The 21,833-nt window shown below is 41.2% G+C and overlaps 1 protein-coding gene across 13 annotated transcripts in view; it reads right to left on the reverse strand.

Moving 5' to 3' along the window:
• The window catches only part of LOC123759595 (uncharacterized protein DDB_G0283357), a 56,927-nt gene extending 36,839 nt beyond the window's left edge, over positions 1-20,088 (reverse strand). For 2 of the 13 annotated variants that reach the window (XM_069328965.1, XM_069328961.1), the window contains exons 1-2: positions 18,161-18,194; positions 1,927-2,037 (exon numbers count right to left, since the gene is read on the reverse strand). Coding sequence is in view for 4 of the 13 variants with exons in the window: in XM_045744712.2 (XP_045600668.1) it covers positions 2,243-2,326 (84 nt within the window). In the remaining 9 variants the exon portion in view is untranslated. Of the gene's footprint in view, positions 1-1,926; positions 2,038-2,242; positions 2,699-17,628; positions 17,767-17,786; positions 17,811-18,044; positions 18,195-18,222; positions 18,244-19,907 lie in introns of those variants that run through there. The other 11 variants (XM_045744721.2, XM_069328963.1, XM_045744712.2 and 8 more) reach the window with 11 other exon arrangements.
• Positions 20,089-21,833: the final 1,745 nt, after the last annotated feature.

The raw sequence follows: 21,833 nt of genomic DNA on the forward strand, positions 1-21,833 counted from the left end.
AAAAATCGTCAATAGGCCATTTGAAATATGTGGCAAATTAAGACCAAAAAAAATTATAACTCCAAATGTATAAAGTTTATGAAAAATACATTCTAATAGGTAGGTTTAATTCGTTAATTTAATTGTGTTTTAATAAAAATTGTTTGGCATTCGTACTCGAATGTGAAAATTGTAGGCCAATATGTGTTGAAGTCAAGAAAAAAATAACCCCCAAAAAACACAAAATATAGGGATAATTATAATAAATCTAATGATTTAGGGAATATATTTAGGGTTTCCTTTATATAAGTGAAAACCCCTCATATGGTCCCTAAGCATCAAAACAACCTAACGAGACAAAGAAAATAGAGTTTGAAATCAGAGAAAAATTAACCCCCCAAAATTAAAAGTTTTGCTAGTTGTGACTGACTTATTTTGTTGACCAATTTCATTCTATCTTCACATAGTTATGAAAACTTATGCATTCTCCAGGATGTAAAGGTTAAAACAAAATCAGATAATAAACAAAAGGAGAAAAAATAACTAAAATCTTAAAAAAAATTTCCCCTAAAATATATTTTTGGGACATTGATGAAAGTAACATATATTAACAATGGACAATGCATTTATATGATATATAACAAAATAAATCATATTAACATAGTTATTCATTATGTTATGTGTTGTTATGTATTACTCGGCAATAATATAAAGGCTCCAACTGCATATCCACTTTGTGGACACTTCTTACTACTACTATTCTTCTTTTCTGAGAATAGGACAGGTGCTTGCATTCTTTATTGCTGCATAATCCTTCAGTTACAGTTATTAGGAGCTCTTCTTCTTGTCAATAAAACATTCTTATTTTTCAAAAATTCGTCTAAAATCAATTTCTGAAAGCTTCACGACACTGAAGCCAATAAGTTGGAGATTTGTTTAACCTTTTTAAGTTATTTTTACATAATTTGAATATTTTTCAATATTATGCCCCCTAAATTTGTGGTAACAGGCACAGTCCAGGGGTTAAAACATTTGTGTAGGTGATGGGATGTCATCCAACCTTTCTAGTGTGAACACATGTAAAATATTCATTTGGAGCGTTTGCTGCCCTTTTATCGTCCATTATAACTTGGTTAGTCTCTCCTATTAAGGGTCCTACCTCGTCATTTGTTTGGTTTTACCTCTTTATATAGGCATAGAAACAATTTTGGATCTTATGTTTTGAGGAAAATTTCTTTATAGTTTCTTGAGGCTGATCTGATTTTCTGGGTGGCCAAGCTTTGTATACAGGTATTTCATAATCGACGATGTTCATCGTGGATTTATACATTCTCCAGAGGTTCCTCTCGGTCACCAATGCACGTTTTATGACCTTCACAGAATATTCATGAAGTCAAGTGCTGTAGCTATGATAAAACAGCTTAAAAACTGATAAGCCCCTACACAGTAGTTTCAAAGCGCTATATGAAAGAGTGCCTGGGAAGACGGGACACCACGAGTGTAGCTCTCATCCTGTAACTACACTTAGGTAATTACAGGTGACCAATACAAGCTCCAGTGGTAATGGTAGACGATTATGTATCATACAGAATTAAATAGCACAGGAGTTTAATCACGTAACATACCTTTTATGGGAAAAATTCCCAAAGTTAGGATTAGGAGATGAGAAGTACAAAGTAATATTTAGACTACTAAGTACAGTACAGTAAAGATATGTTATGACATTCTGTATTATAATAAAATTATTCCCCAAGTTCTCAGTAGATAGATTCCCGAGAAATTTGGCTTGAAGGTCAAGTGTACTGGGACTTTACTGAAATAAAATAGTAATATATTTTGTACACTAAAAAAAAAAAAACACTTGATTTGGGGTTGTTACGAGGAAAACTAAAGACTTGGAGGTATATGAACGATGTACAGTACTGTAATATTAGGTTAGTGCTTTACCTGTCCTTCACCAATGACAGTTCCCTTACTACTAGGTACCTATAAACCGTGTTCAGATAGGTGAACTAAATCATGAGCAGGACTCTAGCAGCCAGATCATAAATCATTCACCTGAAATGAGAGGGAAAACTGATGAGAAAAAGCAATGATCTGAGTAATGTGGATCATGTGGATGTTAACTATAGTACAGTAACTGAATTGTATAAAAATAAATTCATCACGCCTGCACTCACAAAACATTTTTTTTTTACAAATAAGTATACAGTACTGTACATCCAAAACATTTTCTTTCAGTTACAAAAAGTTTTAAACTAACCTGAATTTGCAGAAAATGCCTTTTTCTTTTAATAAAATACAATACAGAGGAACCTCGTTGAAGAGCAGCCCCATCTACGAGCATTTCAGGTAACAAGTGAGCACTCGCAGAAAATTTGTCTCGACTGACGAGCTTCCGCTCAGTTAAAGAGAAAACCACGTGGTGCTTCCTAGCATTCCCGCTAGTTCTCGCAAATTCTCGGTCGCTTCCGATGACAGTGTTGTTGTTTAATCGTACAGGATAAGCATCCCTCTACATTTATTTGTGCTTTACTGTTTTGTGGTTTTGTGACTAACAAAAAGGGAGTATGCCACCTCTTCCAGTGAGATCAGGGAAGTGTTGGGAATGTTTGAAAAGATGAATGCATTCTTGGAAAAGCATCACCCTGATAAAGCAGTGACTGCACGGTGTGTGAACTTGTTTAATGACAATCTGCGGTCACGTTTTAGGGGCATCCTAAAACAAAAGACAAAGCAAGTGTCAATAGATACGTTCTTTGGAAAGGTAAAGAAAAGACGAGCAAGTGATAGTGAACCACAACCCGGACCCAGTGGGGTGAAATTCCCAAGAAGAGAGCCTGCCTGACTCAGAGGTGAATTCTCCTTCCACACCGTAATACCTCTCCTCCTCCCCACCTCCCCATCGTCTCCCTCAAGCCAGCCACAACTCTTCATAATGTAAAATACAATTGAAAACAGTAAAACAAAACATTTATAATAATTACATATATTATAATTACATTATAAAAATTTCATATTGATGTTTTTTGGGGGTGGAACGGAATAATTCTATTTCCATTATTTTAAATGGGGAAATTCGTTTCGCAAGACGAGCATTTCACATGACGAGCTCGGCGTTGGAACGGATTAAATTCGTTAACCGAGGTTCCTCTGTACCATATATAACCCCTGTACTGTATTGACATTTGGTAATCCAATAATTCTATTGAACTCAAAACTCCCCACCTTGATCTGTCCTCATGTAACTACACACAATTTTGATGGTTATGCACTTTCATTGCATATGTACAACTAGACAAAGTTAAACCATCATCCAAATACAGTGTCCTTTATCAGTATCGCTAGATTAGGTGGGTTGTACAGTATATGTTTCGAATGACGATCAGATGCATTTTTTCTTTTTTCTTTTAAGAGAATACTGTACATTAACATTCTAATACCTTCGTGAATGACTGCCCTAGAATATGATGTTTTTGGTATACAACATCAAATTCATCGCCAAATTTGAATTGGTGTACGACGTTTATCTTGGAATACGACATCTGTCAATACATGTTTGGGTCGAATGCGCACGTGGTGCTGGGGTGTGGGGCGATTGTTTACCCGTGTATCCAGCTTACCCACCCAGTGACGACCATGCTTGAACTCTTTGTAAAGAATTTCATTGTTTGTGCTTTTTTTGTGTTTCTGAACATAAAAGTTCTTATTATATATCATACTATGGGTCCCAAGAAAGTCAGTGGTAAAGTCAGTCAACCTAAGAAAATAGTTGTGAGGATGGCGATAGAGGAAATACAAGAGATAATTCGTAAACATGAAAATGGTATGCGGGTTGCTGTCCCTCTTCCTCGTTAATTAAGAAAATGCGTGCAGTATGGGAAGAACTACAAAGTTTTGCTAAAAAGTGTCGCCAAGATAAAGCTGTAACAGGCTGTTGCATTAACCTTTTTTAATGACAATGTGATGTCTCACTACAGACAAGTGTTAAAATGTAGGTAAAAAAACAAGTATCAATAGACAGGTATATAGTGAAACAAACAAGCAGTGACCCACAACCAGGTCCTAGTGGTATGCCTGTAAAACATAGGAGAGAGAGAAGAGAGTACCGAAGAAGAAGAGAAACAGAAGTGTAAGGAAGAAGCAGACAAGTTCGTCCCTGTCCAAAAGGATAGAAATGAAATGCAAATGAGAAACCCATGGTTTAATCAGAGATGTAAGCTAGCGAAGCAAACTAACTACAAGAGCATGGAGAAACTATAAAAATAATAGGACACTAGTGAGCAGAGAAAGATACCAGAGTGCCAGGAATGGATACGTCAGGGTGAGAAGAAGGGCAGAAAGACAATATGAAAATGACATGGTAAGCAAGGCAAAGCCGAACCCACCTAGGGGTGGGTTCGGGCGTGTGCGCGGGAACGTGAAGCTTTATACAGTATGTACTGTACTTCATATGGACAGTTTAACACCTTTCGCACTTTAGATAGAGATAACTCGTCGCCGTTTTTTTCTTACGATTCCGCATAACAGCCTACTTTTCTCGTCCATCGAAAAAATATTTCTATAAATTCCATTTTTTAACCGAAATGGATGGGATACTTTGTTTTGTAGAGAATTTATTTGCGAATTTTTTTGTACCAGAATGAATATTATATCACAAACTTCTATGAGTAAAAAAAAAAATACACAAAGTATGTTTGGGGGTGTGGCGAGCGTGTGGCGAGCATGTGGCAGTGGGTTCCCTTTAGCTGTTGATATATCCAACACGTGGGAAATATTTGTATGTGTTATGTATATGTCTGTGTAGGGAATTGTACTGCGATCACTGTCATACAAATTATAAAAATGTTTCAACAAGTATAAACATGACAAACATCAAACGAACGAAAACAATGCGTTCGTTTCTCTTGCAAACGCATACTGAGCGACGTGGTTCTATATTTGGCGCTTCTCTTACACATGCTTTGTACAAATGTTATACAGTTCATCTTATAGAAAATTTTATTGCGAACACATTGGTATAAAAAAGAAATACGTACATAGAAAAGTAGGGTCAGGAAACGTATAAACTTTCCAAGCATGATTTCCCCCCTGTGTTTTCGCCAGTGCGCTCGCAGCTAACTACTCTCCACTTCACACACTCTTGCGGTAGGTAATTACCTATATTAAACATTCATATGCATATGTCCGTGTAGAGAATTTTATTGTGATTCCAATGATACCAAAATTAGCGATGTAGGACAACTGTAGGCTTCGCAACCATTAAGAGAGTGGAAACATTTTGTTGCTGTTTGGCGCTCTCGGCGAGTGATCTGCATAGTTTTTTATTTGGTGTTGATACTCCTTATGCTTGGGCGGCATTTTATAGGTATGCTCTTATAGACAATTTCATTGCGAACACAGTGATACCAAATTTAAATACGTGCGCCTTCAATTATTGTCAGGACAGTCAAAAGAGTGTACACTTTTTCGGTCTGACCGCGTAGGCGCGCGAAGTGCCGAAAGCATCTGGGGTATTGTTTTTTTTTGAGCGCCGAGAGCGCGAAAGTGTTAAAAGTATCAAATGTATGTACAGTACTGTACTTTATATGGACAGTTTAAAAGTATGTATTGTATTTTTAAACTTGTCCATACAATGCAGAAAAAACTTTGTATCTTATTGCAAAACCTTTAAGGTATTGTTGGCAACAAGACACTGAATATTCAACTACAGTATATCAGGGAGCGTGTGTAGATATTTTGGTGTAGTTACACTTTCTCACGTATGAGAAATCACTCGCTGCCCCTCCTAAGGGATATATGAACCATAGACAGAGAGGATCACCTTACATCACCAAAGTATTAAAAGCTTCAAGTCAATGCACAAAGGCATTCTCCAAATATCACAAGGAGGACTGAAAACTTTATCAATCACAAATTAATTTTAATGAAAATATGCTATTCCCTTGCCAGCCAAATATAATCACGAACTAGACATCAAGAAGCCTGTGTTAATTTGTTGAACAGATGAACATTAAATCAGACATGAGGTAGCTCTGAATCTTGATAAAGAAAGAAAGAATTGAAGAAGTTATTGAATTTTAATTGTCAAGAATACTGATCTGCACAAGTGATGCTTGTTCTAGAAGAACAAAAACGCAAACACGCTCACTCTCGGAAAGCAACCCACACCCGATGGAAAACAATTACTGTACCTTGGTCTGGGTGCTGTCAGTCCCCAGCTTTTTTGTGATGTGTATATATGTGAACACATTGTACTGAATAAGGTGAGAATAGCTTGAGCTACCTCATCCCTTTATGTGTATTTATACCTAAATAAACTTACTTAAATTTACAATTTAAAATGTATCACAGATCAAAGTTTCTGAACTTTTTTTGGTACTCTGACATATAAAACAGTATATGTACAAGAAAGTAAATAGATATATATTTGTTTACATGGTTACAGAGGGGGTTTTTGCACAGTACAATGGCTGTTGTGAGCCATGAGGCAAGGATGTTGAGTGCCAGTGGCAGCAGGGTCCAGTCATGGCTGGTGACTTGCCAAGTCTGTCCAGTGAGTCAGCAAGGACTGAGGCTGGTCATGGCTGGTGACTTGCCAAGTCTGTCCAGTGAGTCAGCAAGGACTGAGGCTAGTCCTGGCTGGTGACTAGCCAAGTCTGTCCAGTGATTCAGTAAGGACTGAGGCTGGTCATGGCTGGTGACTGTAGCAAAGTCTGTCCAGTGATTCAGCAAGGACTGAGGCTGGTCATGGCTGGTGACTTGCCAAGTCTGTCCAGTGATTCAGCAAGGACTGAGGCTGGTCCTGGCTGGTGACTGTGGCCAAGTCTGTCCAGTGATTCAGTAAGGACTGAGGCTGGTCATGGCTGGTGACTGTAGCAAAGTCTGTCCAGTGATTCAGCAAGGACTGAGGCTGGTCATGGCTGGTGACTTGCCAAGTCTGTCCAATGATTCAGCAAGGACTGAGGCTGGTCCTGGCTGGTGACTAGCCAAGTCTGTCCAGTGATTCAGTAAGGACTGAGGCTGGTCATGGCTGGTGACTGTAGCAAAGTCTGTCCAGTGATTCAGCAAGGACTGAGGCTGGTCATGGCTGGTGACTTGCCAAGTCTGTCCAGTGAGACAGCAAGGGACTGAGGCTGGTGACTTGCCAAGTCTGTCCAGTGAGTCAGCAGTGACCGAGTCTGTTTAGAGGTGTTGTTGCTGCTGACTGCTCTGTGTTGAGAATGATCTGGATGCTGCAGTCAGACGGTCTTATATTCTCATCTGCCATGAGGTGTACATGTAGTAGTACTTACTAACTGTGCTGAAATAGCTGCTATAGCATTCTGATGTAGTTGCTAAAACACTGATGGAGGTCCACAGTGAAATATCTTCATTGTAGTTGGTTTCCTTAATGTTTATCTTGTAGTCATTTTTGCAATACTGTCGTAACAGGCTATGTATGATATGTTACAGCATTCTAAAATGAAATAAAAAAATATATACACTACCCATAATTCCACAATGTACTGTAACTTTGAATTAATGTAACTAGGTTAATTGATTACGAAACCTGATAATATTTATGCAAACAAACATCACGTGCTATGACTTTCATAAGAATAATCTGTAGTAACACAGCAGCATCCTTAATTAGTGTAGGTTTCTGTGCATGGACTTTCTAACTATAACTTTGAGCATCATTAGTAGGCAACACTATACCTGTAGTGCATTTATATTGCAGCTTCCAAACCCCCAGACTTTATTCAGCACTAGTGCTATTTACTCGTGATTCACAGATTCAGTTATTAATGTGTAACAAACGAAAACTGGAATCATTAACAATAAAATGCAAAGAGCACTTTAAGGCACTCTTGAGAGTTGTGCTTTTTTTTTTTAATTAGGCGATATTTTAATGTTTTTAACGTTGTCATCACTCTTTGTGTTTTGAAATAAAAATTATTGAGTTTGGAAACATTTTGACACTAACTTTACCTGAACATTGATAAAAAAAACAAAAATATGTCCTTAACAATTGCACTATGAAGTTTTCACCGAAACCAGGTGCACAATGCGGTGGTTAAATACAGAAGTTTGGTACCATAAAAGGTTACAAGACCAGAAAATCAATTATACAAAATCACATCCAAGCACATTGGATGTAGTGAACATCATTACTGTATCTTCATGTTTAAGAAAGAGGAAAATTATAAAAACAATCCTTACATCAGTGTCTTAAGCCTGGACAGTTAATTGTAACAAAACAGTACAAAAAATAATTCCATTACATAATTAATTGTTCAACATTTATATAACTCCTGACTACACACTATCCTAAATAATGCCAATATTTCACATTATATGAACAAGAAACTACTATATTTCAATTATCATCAACTACAACATTACTGTATTACAATGTTAACTGAGTACAGAATAATTGTAATGTTTTCCACAGAAAATTAATCCTTGGACTAGAAACAATTACGTAATCAGTTCTGTTTATCAGACCTTGGGATAGTTGAAATAGTGACAAGATTGTGTACAATCTCAGACAATATAAATAATGTCATTCCTCCCATGACTTTGTAAATTGAATTTTGTTTTTGTTTTCTCAATTATGAGAAAACTGTATTAGGATATGAAAAAAACATTTTAAAGATGTTTCCAAACCTAGAAAACCATTGTTTTTAGTTCTTTCACTTTATTTACAGTAGTCAGAATTGACTACAAAAAATAGTGTAGCTGTTCTTTGCTAAAAAGTTATTGAAGATGCCTAGAAAGGTCTAAATCTTATAACACTAGACTAGACATCTGCCCGTAATAACAAATCCTTGGACCAAATTGGTGCTGCCATCTGTTGGCGGAGAGAAGAAAATGACACCCCCAAGCAGAAAAATGATTCAAGGAAAAAACGTATTGAATGTAATCAAATTCCTCTTCCTGGAAGGGCCTTAGTGGCTTCCTAAAGCCAGTTTGCTGAAAAAGCTCCCCACTACTGAATCATATTAGCTTTAAGAGTCCAGTATGGCCGATTGGGGGCCAGAGCCTGGCACCCCTCAAAGGCACAGGGAGCAGGGGATTGTTAACATCACCTTACCTTGAGGTTACCTTGAGATGATTTCAGGCTTAGGGTTCCCGCAGGACCGGTCCTCAACCAGGCCTCCTCGTTGCTGGACTGGTCAACTAGGTTGGTGGACGCGGCAGCTCGCAGGCTGACGTATGAATCACAGCCTGGTTGATCAGGTATCCTTTGGAGGTGGTGGGTTGAGGGGGGGGGGGGGGGGGGAAGTGTGGTGGGTTGAGGGGGGGGAGTGTGGTGGGTTGAGGAGGGGGGGGAAGTGGGTGGGTTGAGGAGGGGGGGGGAAGTGTGGTGGGTTGAGGAGGGGGGGGAAGTGTGGTGGGTTGAGGAGGCAGGGGGGAAGTGTGGTGGGTTGAGGAGGGGGGGGGAAGTGTGGTGGGTTGAGGAGGGGGGGGGGGGGGGGAAGTGTGGTGGGTTGAGGAGGGGGGGGGGGGGAAGTGTGGTGGGTTGAGGAGGGGGGGGGGGAAGTGTGGTGGGTTGAGGAGGGGGGGGAAGTGTGGTGGGTTGAGGAGGGGGGGGAAGTGTGGTGGGTTGAGGAGGGGGGGAAGTGTGGTGGGTTGAGGGGAGGGGGGAGAAGTGTGGTGGGTTGAGGAGGGGGGGGGGGAAGTGTGGTGGGTTGAGGAGGGGGGGGGAAGTGTGGTGGGTTGAGGAGGGGGGGGGAAGTGTGGTGGGTTGAGGGGGGGGGGAAGTGTGGTGTGTTGAGGGGGGGGAAGTGTGGTGTGTTGAGGGGGGGGGAAGTGTGGTGTGTTGAGGGGGGGGGGAAAGTGTGGTGGGTTGAGGGGGGGGGGGAAGTGTAGTGGGTTGAGGGGGGGGGAAGTGTGGAGGGTTGAGGGGGGGAAGTGTGGAGGGTTGAGGGGGGGGGAAGTGTGGTGGGTTGAGGGGGGGAAGTGTGGTGGGTGAGGGGGGGAAGTGTGGTGGGTTGAGGGGGGGGAAGTGTGGTGGGTTGAGGGGGGGGGGAAGTGTGGTGGGTTGAGGGGGGGGGGAAGTGTGGTGGGTTGAGGGGGGGGGGGGAAGTGTGGTGGGTTGAGGGGGGGGGAAGTGTGGTGGGTTGAGGGGGGGGGGAAGTGTGGTGGGTTGAGGGGCGGGGGAAGTGTGGTGGGTTGAAGGCACAAAATGGTGCCTAGGAAATGTTAATGCCAAACCCCAACAAAAGCAGTTCCGTCAAGGCCAAATGGTACGAGGCGACAGTATTAGTTATGAGATGCCAATCAACAACCAAGACAAAATAGACACGACCACCTGGATGGACACAGACGAAACACAATGATGAGAGCCCAAAAAAAAAGAGGTGCACCAGCACACCAAACAAATTACAAGAGACTTGCATCAGTAAGTTCAGATATGCAGAACAGCCAAGAATGTCTAAACAGCAAAGCACATCACCAGACCAATCTGCAGAAAGAGGCAGAGTTGCAGAATGACACCCAGCTTCAGACACGGCACCAGAAGAGCAAGTAACCAAGATCAAGTTAGCCAACAAGGAGCTAGAAACATTACCTTCCCCAAGTAGCCCCCCCCCCCCCCCCCCCAACCTAGACAACACTCATCTTGAGGTTATCTTGAGATGATTTCGGGGCTTTAGTGTCCCCGCGGCCCGGTCCTCGACCAGGCCTCCACCCCCAGGAAGCAGCCCGTGACAGCTGACTAACACCCAGGTACCTATTTTACTGCTAGGTAACAGGGGCACAGGGTGAAAGAAACTTTGCTCATTGTTTCTCGCCGGCGCCTGGGATCGAACCCAGGACCACAGGATCACAAGTCCAGTGTGCTGTTCGCTCGGCCTGCCGGCTCCCTGCAACAGTTGAACTGGAGAGGGGAGAGATAGAGAAACCCCCCACCTTGACTTGTGCAGCCACCAGGCATCCACCATGACAGCCACACACTCAGAAAATGTGTGAGAGAAATGCCACGTAAGAGAGAAACCACCAGTTCAAAGCCAATGTGAAGTCCACCTCAGGGTGACAATGTCTCACAGAATAATAAAAAGATGTGCACCGTCAACAGTCCATTCTGTGGATAAGAAAAAAACGAGACTATTTGCAAGAATGTTGGACACATCTCACACACGAACCGCAGAGAGAACCAATTCCCAAGAATCCAAAAGCCAAGCTACTCGCAATGTCCAGTTTCAAGAGGAAGAACCAAAGCATCTCTCCACTGTTCAGTGAATGAACCAAGAGAGAGCAATTTGAATGAAGCCAGAGAACAGTGCCTGGAGAAAGTCGAACCCTCCAAAGGGCTTGCCAAGCAGTTCTCATGCAGTGCAAAAGCACCACCACCCAAGAACACCTGAAACATTGAATCCACTTCTCACCTTCACTGGGTTCAGAAGGGAAGCACGGGCATGAACCCAGGAGGAGGAATTGAAAGAGGTCCATCTGAGCTGGAAAGGGGCAAGGCAGGATAATGGAAACTTCCAGAAATAAGATGTATTCACAGAACATAATGAAACAGAAGTGCACCTGGGTGGTAGCAGCAAAGGAATCCAGCTTGAACATAGTACCTATTGAACTGCCTACCCCATTGAAACCATAAATAGAGGCTAAGGGGGAAAAAACCTACCCAGAGTGAAATACCTCTGCTAATGGAAACAAAAACCAGGAAGGCTTGAAGGACACCCAGACACACTCCCTGGTCTCATCCCCAACCCCTACCCCCCAAAACCCGGAAGTTCAAAAGGAAGGAAGGCATCAACATTAAACAGACCCAAGTCAAATACACCCCCCCCCCTAGAAAAATACAGCTATGATCCACTATTGGAAGCAACGACTCATCTCTCTCCACTGTCAAAGTGGAAGGGACAACCCTTAGAGAAGGCCACAACAAAATGCAGCCCATGCTATGAAGCCCTCAGGTGTCCTGGAATGAGAGGCCCTTTAAATTTGCTAAAAAAATTGCAAAATGTATATGCTATTGGCATATTCTACACTTGAAAACATTCTTAGTTATGTAAATTCAGGCTTGGAATTTATAAGAATACAACAATTAAATAGTCCACCTTGGCACTGAATGCTTTCTCCTCTGGCAATTTTTTTGTTATTTAATTAATGAGAATAAAACACCAGTTTGTTAGATATTTTTTAGACTAATTAGAATAAATGCTCAAGTATGAAAAAGACTCTGCAGAGTACTTTTTCTTTCAGGGTTTTAATTAATTTGTAAAAGCAAATGTGAATTGTTTTCAGCATTTAATTTACTGTATTTTAAAATTGTGTGAACTGTATAAAAATAGTTAAATAAAAATAAAACCAGGAAGAAAAATCTTCCTGGTTTTAACTAACGTAGATATATGACCAAACCTAACCTACCCTATCTTAACCTAACCTAAACTAAACTAACATAACTAAATCAATAATTTATGTTCTTAATATAATATAATAATTATATTTAAAATAAACCAATTGGAAACAATTTATTAAAAATAAAAAAAATCACTCATCCTATTAGGCAAATTGGGCCTTGCTTAGTAAACCGAGAAGTGCGTTCTGGCTACTAGGTACGACATAGACAGACAGACACACACACATATTATATATATATATGTTGTACCTAGTAGCCAGAACATCATACTCAGCCTACTATGCAAGGCCCGATTTGCCTAATAAGACAAGTTTCCCTGAATTTATATATTTTTCAATATTATATTTTTCAGTATTATGATTATTGTATACACCCTTTGATCAATTTGTAAACTTCAATCGTGTAACCCCTTGCTCTTCATCCTTCTAGAAAATTTACACTGTATTAATTTTTAACTTCTTTATAAGGTAGATATCTAATTCCTAGGATCCTCTGTATGCATTGAAGTGAAATAATGTCCATTCTATAATAAGGAGACCAAAACTAAACTTCATCAACAAAAGATAAAGCCGAAGAAGATTGATCGAATGATTTTATTTATATTCAAGAAGGTAGATAAGAGTTGTGAGAATACATAATATTGGTGTTCTTAAAGTCTTGCAGTCGCCAACGCACAGTCATTCGGGCAGACATTAGATGTCTTATTGCAAACACTTCTAGAAATGAATCCAAGTATCCTATTTGCTTCATTCCATACACTTATGTATTGATTTTTTTGTTCAGACCCCCTACTATTCATACCTACTATATTTTTTTATCTTACCTTATATATTTTAGTCTGAAAACATGAACGTCACTGATTGGAACCCTTTTATTCAACACAAAATTTGGAACTGATGGGGCTTTGCCACTAGGCCAGGTGCTGGGAGTGGCTAGGCATTCAGAGCTACATCAAATATTTTCTAGAAAAGAAGATTTCATCTCCAATTATTATTAAAGTGTTTTGTAGATTCCACAGCACCAGGAATGACAAGAAAGATGTTCAGTCTAATTACACAGTCATAGTCTCATTTAAATTCAAATTGAACAGAACCAAACCTAATCTAATGAAAATACTGTAGTAAATAGCTTTAGTGAGTCTTGAAGATATTAAATATTTTTCATCAAATATATCCCTGAGAATTTTAATGAAACATTTTGTAAATTATAAGGTAACTGAATTTTTAACTACAACTACATATAAATATAAATTTTGATCGCTATTGACTGGTACAGCTGCTAGCCAGTACAAGCTAAGAGTTTACAATGTTACAATAACACAAACTCGTCAAATTCTTTTCTTTCACATTTTGCTTTGCATCCTTCACTTAATAATGACTCCAGCCATATTTCTATTATTCAGTGTTGTACTACTACTACTCTTAGCCCTCAAAGTAAATGAAAAACAGATTTGTTACTCACCATGGATGACAAGTTATGGGCCATTCTATGCAATCCAGTCATGAGCACCACAAAACTTGCTAACCAATAATCATAAGCCAACACTTGAGCCTACCTTACTTTATGCTGCCATTGAAAATGCAGGTTATAAAATATTAAGTACTCAAAACAGAGTACTGGACACACACTTATTTGTATCTTCTCTCCAGCATTTCTACTTAGTTCACTATGACACTATGAATGTTACTCTTTTCTGCTTGCATCAAACATGTTTCACACATCACTTAGCAACCGCCCTTCTATCATTGCTTCTAGTTCCATTTGGAGCATAAACATGTAATTGATGACCACAATTCTGTACAATAAATCATGACCAACACATGGAAGAAGGCAGGCATTCACATGGAAGAAGACTGGCAGACACTTGACGGCTAATTAAAATCACTAACGTGGCATGAGTGTCCCATGTGGCTGGTGGCTCGGCCAGACTGTGGTCGTGGGAAGAGTGCCAGGAGTCAAGAGTGCCTGACACGTCACACACAAAACCTTCAGAGGTGCCAATGACACCCCTTACTACACCCATGCTGTGTCCCTTCACTAACTGAAGATGTTGCTCAGAGCATGAATTAAATTTTACCAGTATTTTAACATCTGGCTTTACTATTAAGCTCATGCTTACAAGATACCGAGATACTGAGCCTCATTTAACTTAATTTCTCAGCAAAACAAAAATGAACTAGGATAGAATTACCAAGGCCGGGGGTGTGACACATATAGTATACAAGTGACAAGAGTTCTTGCCCACATTCTTTGTTTAGAACCATGCAAATTTTTATACGAGATTAAGAAACATTTCATTGATGAAGCGTATAGTGTGCAAATAAATTTCTAGTATGTTACAACCATGACATCTATAATATTCAATCCATATAAGTGTATACAAGAACACTCCATGACTGTTCACTGCCAATTATTTGTATAGGCAAAGATTACATTGTTAGCTGTAATGTAAACTTGTATTGAATACAGTAGCACAATGCCCAATAGATGTATAACAGCTCAATAGTAAGGCAACAAAACTGTGATACTTCACTAATTGGTTGCCAGTATCATCATACCTACTCCTAACAAAGTTTACCAAGTTCAACTACTGCACAATTTGGGTACTGTACTGTATAGGATAATGAATCATCATAACCCAACGAAGTATAGACCCTACCCAAAAAATAAAAAGCACTTAGAGCAAAATTAACACTATATGTACTCATTAGTACATATATGTACTATATTTAGCACATATAGTACAACTTTTAGCTGTACACATTTCTAAAACTAATTTAAATTCCATTTATTTCCAAATGACTTAAAATGGTATTCGTATATGGAAAACAAAACAAAAAATTGATATTTCATACTTTCATAATTAAGACTGATAATATATATTCCTCAACTTTGGATAGATTTAGCTCATTTTTATATTTCTTTTCTTGTAGAATTCAAAAGAAAGCAGAAATAAATATGGGTGATTATGAAAAAAATAGTCCCTCAACTTAATATTTTGTTGAATATTTTTGGCACAATCATGCCATGTGTCAAGATTATTATAATTAATGCATAATAACACAGTTTACCTTTTGATTAGGTTATAAAAGTCAAGAGAATTGTCAAATCTATGAAAAACATCAGCCTATGATCTAAAGATTCAGTAGCATCTTGTGCAACACTGCCAGTCAACAGGTTTGCCATACTAGAAGGAATAAGACTGCATATCACATCAACTTAATATTGCTGGGATACAAAACCAATAATACTATACAGTACTGTACTGTACTTTGTATTCTCTAATACACAGTACAATTACGTGACACAAACACCACAAAACTGTCCTTAGAGAATCCTGTATAACATGCCACACTAACATAAACCTGCCCCCACCTACCTACAGTAGACAGCAGCCACCAGTTCTCACCCACTGCCACCCACCTAGTGTTATCCTCACCCACTGCCACCCACCTAGTGTTATCCTCACCCACTGCCACCCACCTAGTGTTATCCTTACCTACTGCCACCCACCTAGTGTTATCCTCACCCACTGCCACCCACCTGGTGTTATCCTCACCCACTGCCACCCACCTAGTGTTATCCTTACCTACTGCCACCCACCTAGTGTTATCCTCACCCACTGCCACCCACCTAGTGTTATCCTCACCCACTGCCACCCACCTAGTGTTATCCTCACCCACTGCCACCCACCTAGTGTTATCCTCACCTACTGCCACCCACCTAGTGTTATCCTCACCCACTGCCACCCACCTGGTGTTATCCTCACCCACTGCCACCCACCTAGTGTTATCCTTACCTACTGCCACCCACCTAGTGTTATCCTCACCCACTGCCACCCACCTAGTGTTATCCTCACCCACTGCCACCCACCTAGTGTTATCCTCACCCACTGCCTTCCACTGACAACTACCATAAACAGCACTAAGGCATACTCACTGTGCACAGCACTCGCTGGCTTTCACCCGCTAACAACCTAATGATATACACTATACAATTTTGACAATGGGGTTACCTTACCTTGAGGTTACCTTACCTTGAGGTTACCTTGAGGTGCTTCCGGGGCTAAGCGTCCCCGCGGCCCGGTCGTCGACCAGGCCTCCTGGTTGCCGGACTGATCAACCAGGCTGTTGGACGCGGCTGCTCGCAGCCTGACGTATGAGTCACAGCCTGGTTGATCAGGTATCCTTTGGAGGTGCTTATCCAGTTCTCTCTTGAACACTGTGAGGGGTCTGCCAGTTATGCCCCTTATGTGTAGCGGAAGCCTGTTGAACAGTCTCGGGCCTCTGATGTTGATAGAGTTCTCTCTCAGAGTACCTGTTGCGCCTCTGCTTTTCAACAGGGGTATTCTGCACATCCTGCCATGTCTTCTGGTCTCATGTGATGTTATTTCTGTGTGCAGGTTTGGGACCAGCCCCTCTAATATTTTCCACGTGTAAATTATTATGTACCTCTCCCGCCTGCGCTCAAGGGAGTACAGTTTTAGGCTCTTTAGTCGGTCCCAATAGTTTAGATGTTTTACTAAGTGGATTCTAGCAGTAAAGGCTCTACACGCTCTCCAGGTCAGCAATTTCTCCAGCTTTGAAAGGGGCTGTCATTGTGAAGCAGTACTCCACTCTAGAGAGCACAAGCGTTTTGAAAAGTATGAGAAGACGAGTTTTGTCGGCTTGCTTGTGTGGTTATAAATAGGAGCTGCCTCGTATGGGCCAATAGGCCTTCTGCAGTTACCTTGTTCTCATGTACAATCTGACCTTCCAATAACAGCCTCCACCGGCTCCCACATACACCCATCTACCATGGACCTGAAGAGTTCAAGTACTGTCCAAAGTGAAGCCCATCTTGGTCATTGCTGCCTTTTATAACAACAGCCACCAGAGCTAAGCTTAAGTAACCAAAATAGATCAATGTTTAGCATTTATATCTACTGTCCATGAGGTTACTGATGTATTTTTAAGTCTAGTTACAGTTGTTAAATACTACTGCTTTGGATGGCATCCCCACCTGCCAACTCTTACTATAGACAGCACCCACTACTCCCACCCACTCTCCATACACTCACCCACACAACCACTTCCACCCACTCATCCACACAACCACCCCCCACCCATCTACCGTACTACAAACAGCACCCGCCCACCCACCCACCATACACAGTAACCATCTACTAGACAGCACCCACATAGAGCAACTAGCCTTCATAAACACACACACACAAACATCACCCCATCTATCAAGTACACACAGCACCCACCAGCCCCACCCACTACCCGGGCACGGCACCCACTTACCGTAGACAGCACCCATTGACACCCACGTAGCAGACGGCACCCACCTGCCCTACCCACTCACCGTGCACGGCACCCACTGACACCCACTGACACGTGACATAATGCCTATATTACACCACGTTGCCCCCCAAAGTGGCTGCTGTCCCACGCTGACCTACATAATCCATAATTGGCGTCCTGCGGCCCCTTGCACCACGTGGACGCTGCCTCGCCTCCCCCTCCCTCTCATGCCCCTCACTAATGTGCCATAGCGTCACAAGGCGCCGAGAGGTGGCCGTGGCACTGGCAACAACGAGGTGGCACTTGCAACAACGCGGTGCCAAGCCCAGGAAGGCCGAATGTCAGCCAAGGAATGCGTAGACAGCGGTACCCGCACATTTCCACCCGTCTCCTGAAATATCTACGGTTTAATTTACCTCTAACTACAGATAGGGACAAGCATGGGGCCTTTATGCAGCCGTAGGGTCAGTGCCAACCATACAGGCTCTTGATAACCCTCCAAAACACAGTAATAATGGAGCGAATACCATACCAGCGACAGAACGGAGAAAATTCCAAATACGGTGCGATCACGAGAATTATTATCCTACTTACTATGAATTACATAACATGTCTCTCGGCGTTCTCTCTGCTTATTTGATCTCTTAAAAATTAATGGAGCATTAATGAGGCGGTATATTAGAGTCAAGTACGAGATCAAATAATATTGTCTGTGAATTAAACGCAAACCCGGGGATTTTAACTTTAAATGGCCGTTGCGCATTTGCCAGCGCCGCTGCCATGCTGTTATATGTGCACGATTTTTATTAGGAAAAACGTATTACTAGAGCATTACAAACATTATTAAAGGCTTTTTAAATACATTTTAAGTTTCATTCTAATGCATATATTTTTAGTTGTATTTGGTAAACACTGAGAAAAATTTAATAAATAAGGGTTAATAGGAAACTTGTTCATGAGGACGCAGGGGTGTCCAGCGGCCTCAACACACTAGAAATATACGCAACACTTACATCAACATATAAAAGTAATCACTGATGCGGGTCTTTGATGAATGTGTGTGATCTTGAGGAGAGTGCATCTGTCACTTAGGGACAAGACGATGTATACATCACTGGCTGCGGTACGACAAGTGTACAATGGCACCCACCGGCCATTCATCAGGTGGGAAACCTCACACCTCAACATTAACTTATGCCGGTTACTCCGCCTAAACTACTACCACAACCCTCCCATATTACAATGTGACTTTATTTCCACGAGGCAGACACGGAAGATTGCGTGCAGTCGTGTGCGTGTGGGCGGTCATGTACGACTGGGCCGTGTGCGTGCAGTCAGCCACCAACACCGCACTTATACATATGTTTGCTGGTATCACAAAATTAATTTTATTTTATTATATATCTTCGTTAAATATAGAGATATTTCAGTTACAATGAAGAATAATATTGGTGTGACGAGTCCAATGTAGCCCCAGTAAGAGCGACGTAGGAAGGAGCAAGCAGAGTGCGTCAATATATAGTGACCTTGGGACTGGGGACTCCCGGAAGTGGAAATACTATTTGTTCTATATTCTATAATTACTGCAATCAGTTAATAAATAACTTTTTGGGCCTTTCCTTAGGACAATAATATGGTTGCTGGTATCAGAAAATTAATTTATTTTTTTGCGATTTACAAACTAATTATTCAATTAGGCAAAAAAAAGTTTCACTAAGTTTTAAGGCTATATGGTTTGTGAGGTTCATTACCTCACAAACCCTCTTCATGTGCAGAGGGAGACAGAAAACTTATATAGTTTCAATCCGTAAATACACTTCTTTCCTAATTTCCTACGTAATTGGCAGGTGGCTGCAGGTAATGAACTTCACAATGGTGAACATTACAATTGTAAACTATGTGAACGAGAGCTGGGACATATACTCTATATCTTTTATTGTCCTGTTATCAATCATTTTAGACCATATGGTATGAGGTACTTTGAGCTCTGTAACTACTTCATACACTCACAAATATTGGAAGATATTCTTGTGCTGTAGCCAGAGAGTGCTAGTGCAGGCTAATAGATCCCATGTATAACTAACCATCCTGTAAGATGGGGATATCACCTATACTTATAGTTTTTTTATCTACACTCTGTAATCCTTTATATCATAAGACAACAGCAGCACATTAATTGTTGTGTATACCTAAGTTGTTAATTAAAAAAAAATGGTATTTATGATAAACAAATTCCACTTTTGTTAAACACTAAATATACATCTCTACGACATATTTACCTGTGTTGATAGACAAATGAACATAAATTATTCAGTTTTGGCGACTAACTCGTTCCTACTACAGTACGTCGTATATCTTGTTTACTGGCTGGCCCACTCTCTCAAGGACACTCTTTAAACCGGTTTTATGTGGAAGTTGGAAATACTGCGCGGTTACAGCTGTCGGTTCGCGACTGAAAGGTCCCAGGTTCGATTCTTGAAACAGGACGTACACGTTTGGGTTCATTTCCTTACAACTCTTATTAATGTATTTAATTATATATTTATAGATAAGAAGGTACATTGGGTTTGTGAGAGTACATAAAACTGGTGTTCTTACATTCTTGCAAAGCCACTAACACGCATATATAGTGCTTCTGGCTATGCTTTTGTTCGTCTAGTAGAAAATATATTGGCACCCAGACGTTATAGGCAACTTTCATGTGTTGCGTCATGAAGAAAGATTGTATATGCAGTATAATATATTGTTGTCCTAGATGGACCTTGATAAGACTACACTGGCATATGGGGAACCTTAAGGTGAACTATAAGCACACTGAAACGAGATATATTTATGAGAAAATACCGAAGTTGTAATATATAACCGAACTATCGTGGGCGTTATGACATCCGGCCAGTGGCTCCTGGTGAGGTGGGGAGCTGATAACATGACTGGGCTTGAGACAGGATTGCTTGCTTTACTCCTCGCATTCAAACGAGTATCCAAAGTTGACATGTAATTGTAAATGACTTTGTCATCCTTGACGCATTGGTACTGCATTGGATTTACAGGTTCCTGAAGATGAGAGGAAATGTCAGTGATGTGGAGAAATGCCCGACAGGCTACTGGAACATTGTCTAACACAGTGCAGAGTTATAAACTTAATAAGATTTCAACTAAGCCATTTCCACTGGAGCCAATCGGGGTCGGCTCCAGTGCCACACTTTAAGAAATATCGGCATCTAACCCAACCCCTCCCCAATGTGATGTTCATGAGGTCAAGAGTGAATGTTATCGTGCTGTCCGTAGACTTATTTCAAAGTTTCAGTTATTTATAGTATTTTTCCTGAGGAAACAGAAGAGGGAGGGAGGAGAGAGGGTTGAGAGGGGAGGAATGTTTGAAGAGAAGGAAGGAGAGACGGGGAGAAAGGTTATCAAGTGGTGAAAGAGGGGGCGGAGGAAGGTAGAGAGAGAGGAAGAAAGGGGGATATAGAGAAGAGACATGAGAAAGGGAAGGAGTGGGGACAGACTGAGATAGGGGAAGAGAGACGTGGGTGCAGCCGGCTACCCAGTTTAGTAATACAATAATCAATGACGGAGTCAGACTCTGTCTCCTACGAATTCCATCCCAAATTAATCTCCGAATGCATAGTACAACTGATGAGTTAGCCAAAGCTTCCCAAAGCATATGCACTTAAAGACGGAGTTGATTACCATCTTGGAGTCCCTTTGGACAGCCTGAACTAGGGCAGTAATTTAGCAGACCCGAGACAAAGTGAATTTCACACTAGTTACTGCATGTGCAGAGTGAGCCACGTATCTATGGCTCATCCAATAATAATATGAGGGATAATGACGGTGGTGCGTTCTGCACGAGGGCTTCAGGGATGCGAGCCAGCAAGTTGAAGATGTTGAAGATCTGCCAGCAAGATCTTCAACATCTTTCGCCATGCTGTTGAGGTGGAGATATATTGTCTGGGATATTGGGTATTCCGATAGCATCCTGGCCAAGAGCGAGACTTCCCAAAGTCTCCCTGGCCTAGGGCGAGACTTCCCAAAGTCTCCCTAGCCTAGGGCGAGACTTCCCAAAGTCTCCCTGGCCTAGGGCGAGACTTCCCAAAGTCTCCCTGGCCTAGGGCGAGACTTCCCAAAGTCTTCCTAGCCTAGGGCGAGACTTCCCAAAGTCTTCCTAGCCTAGGGCGAGACTTCCCAAAGTCTCCCTGGCC

This window comes from Procambarus clarkii, chromosome 22 (assembly GCF_040958095.1).
Source record: "Procambarus clarkii isolate CNS0578487 chromosome 22, FALCON_Pclarkii_2.0, whole genome shotgun sequence".
Taxonomy (NCBI): domain Eukaryota; kingdom Metazoa; phylum Arthropoda; class Malacostraca; order Decapoda; family Cambaridae; genus Procambarus; species Procambarus clarkii.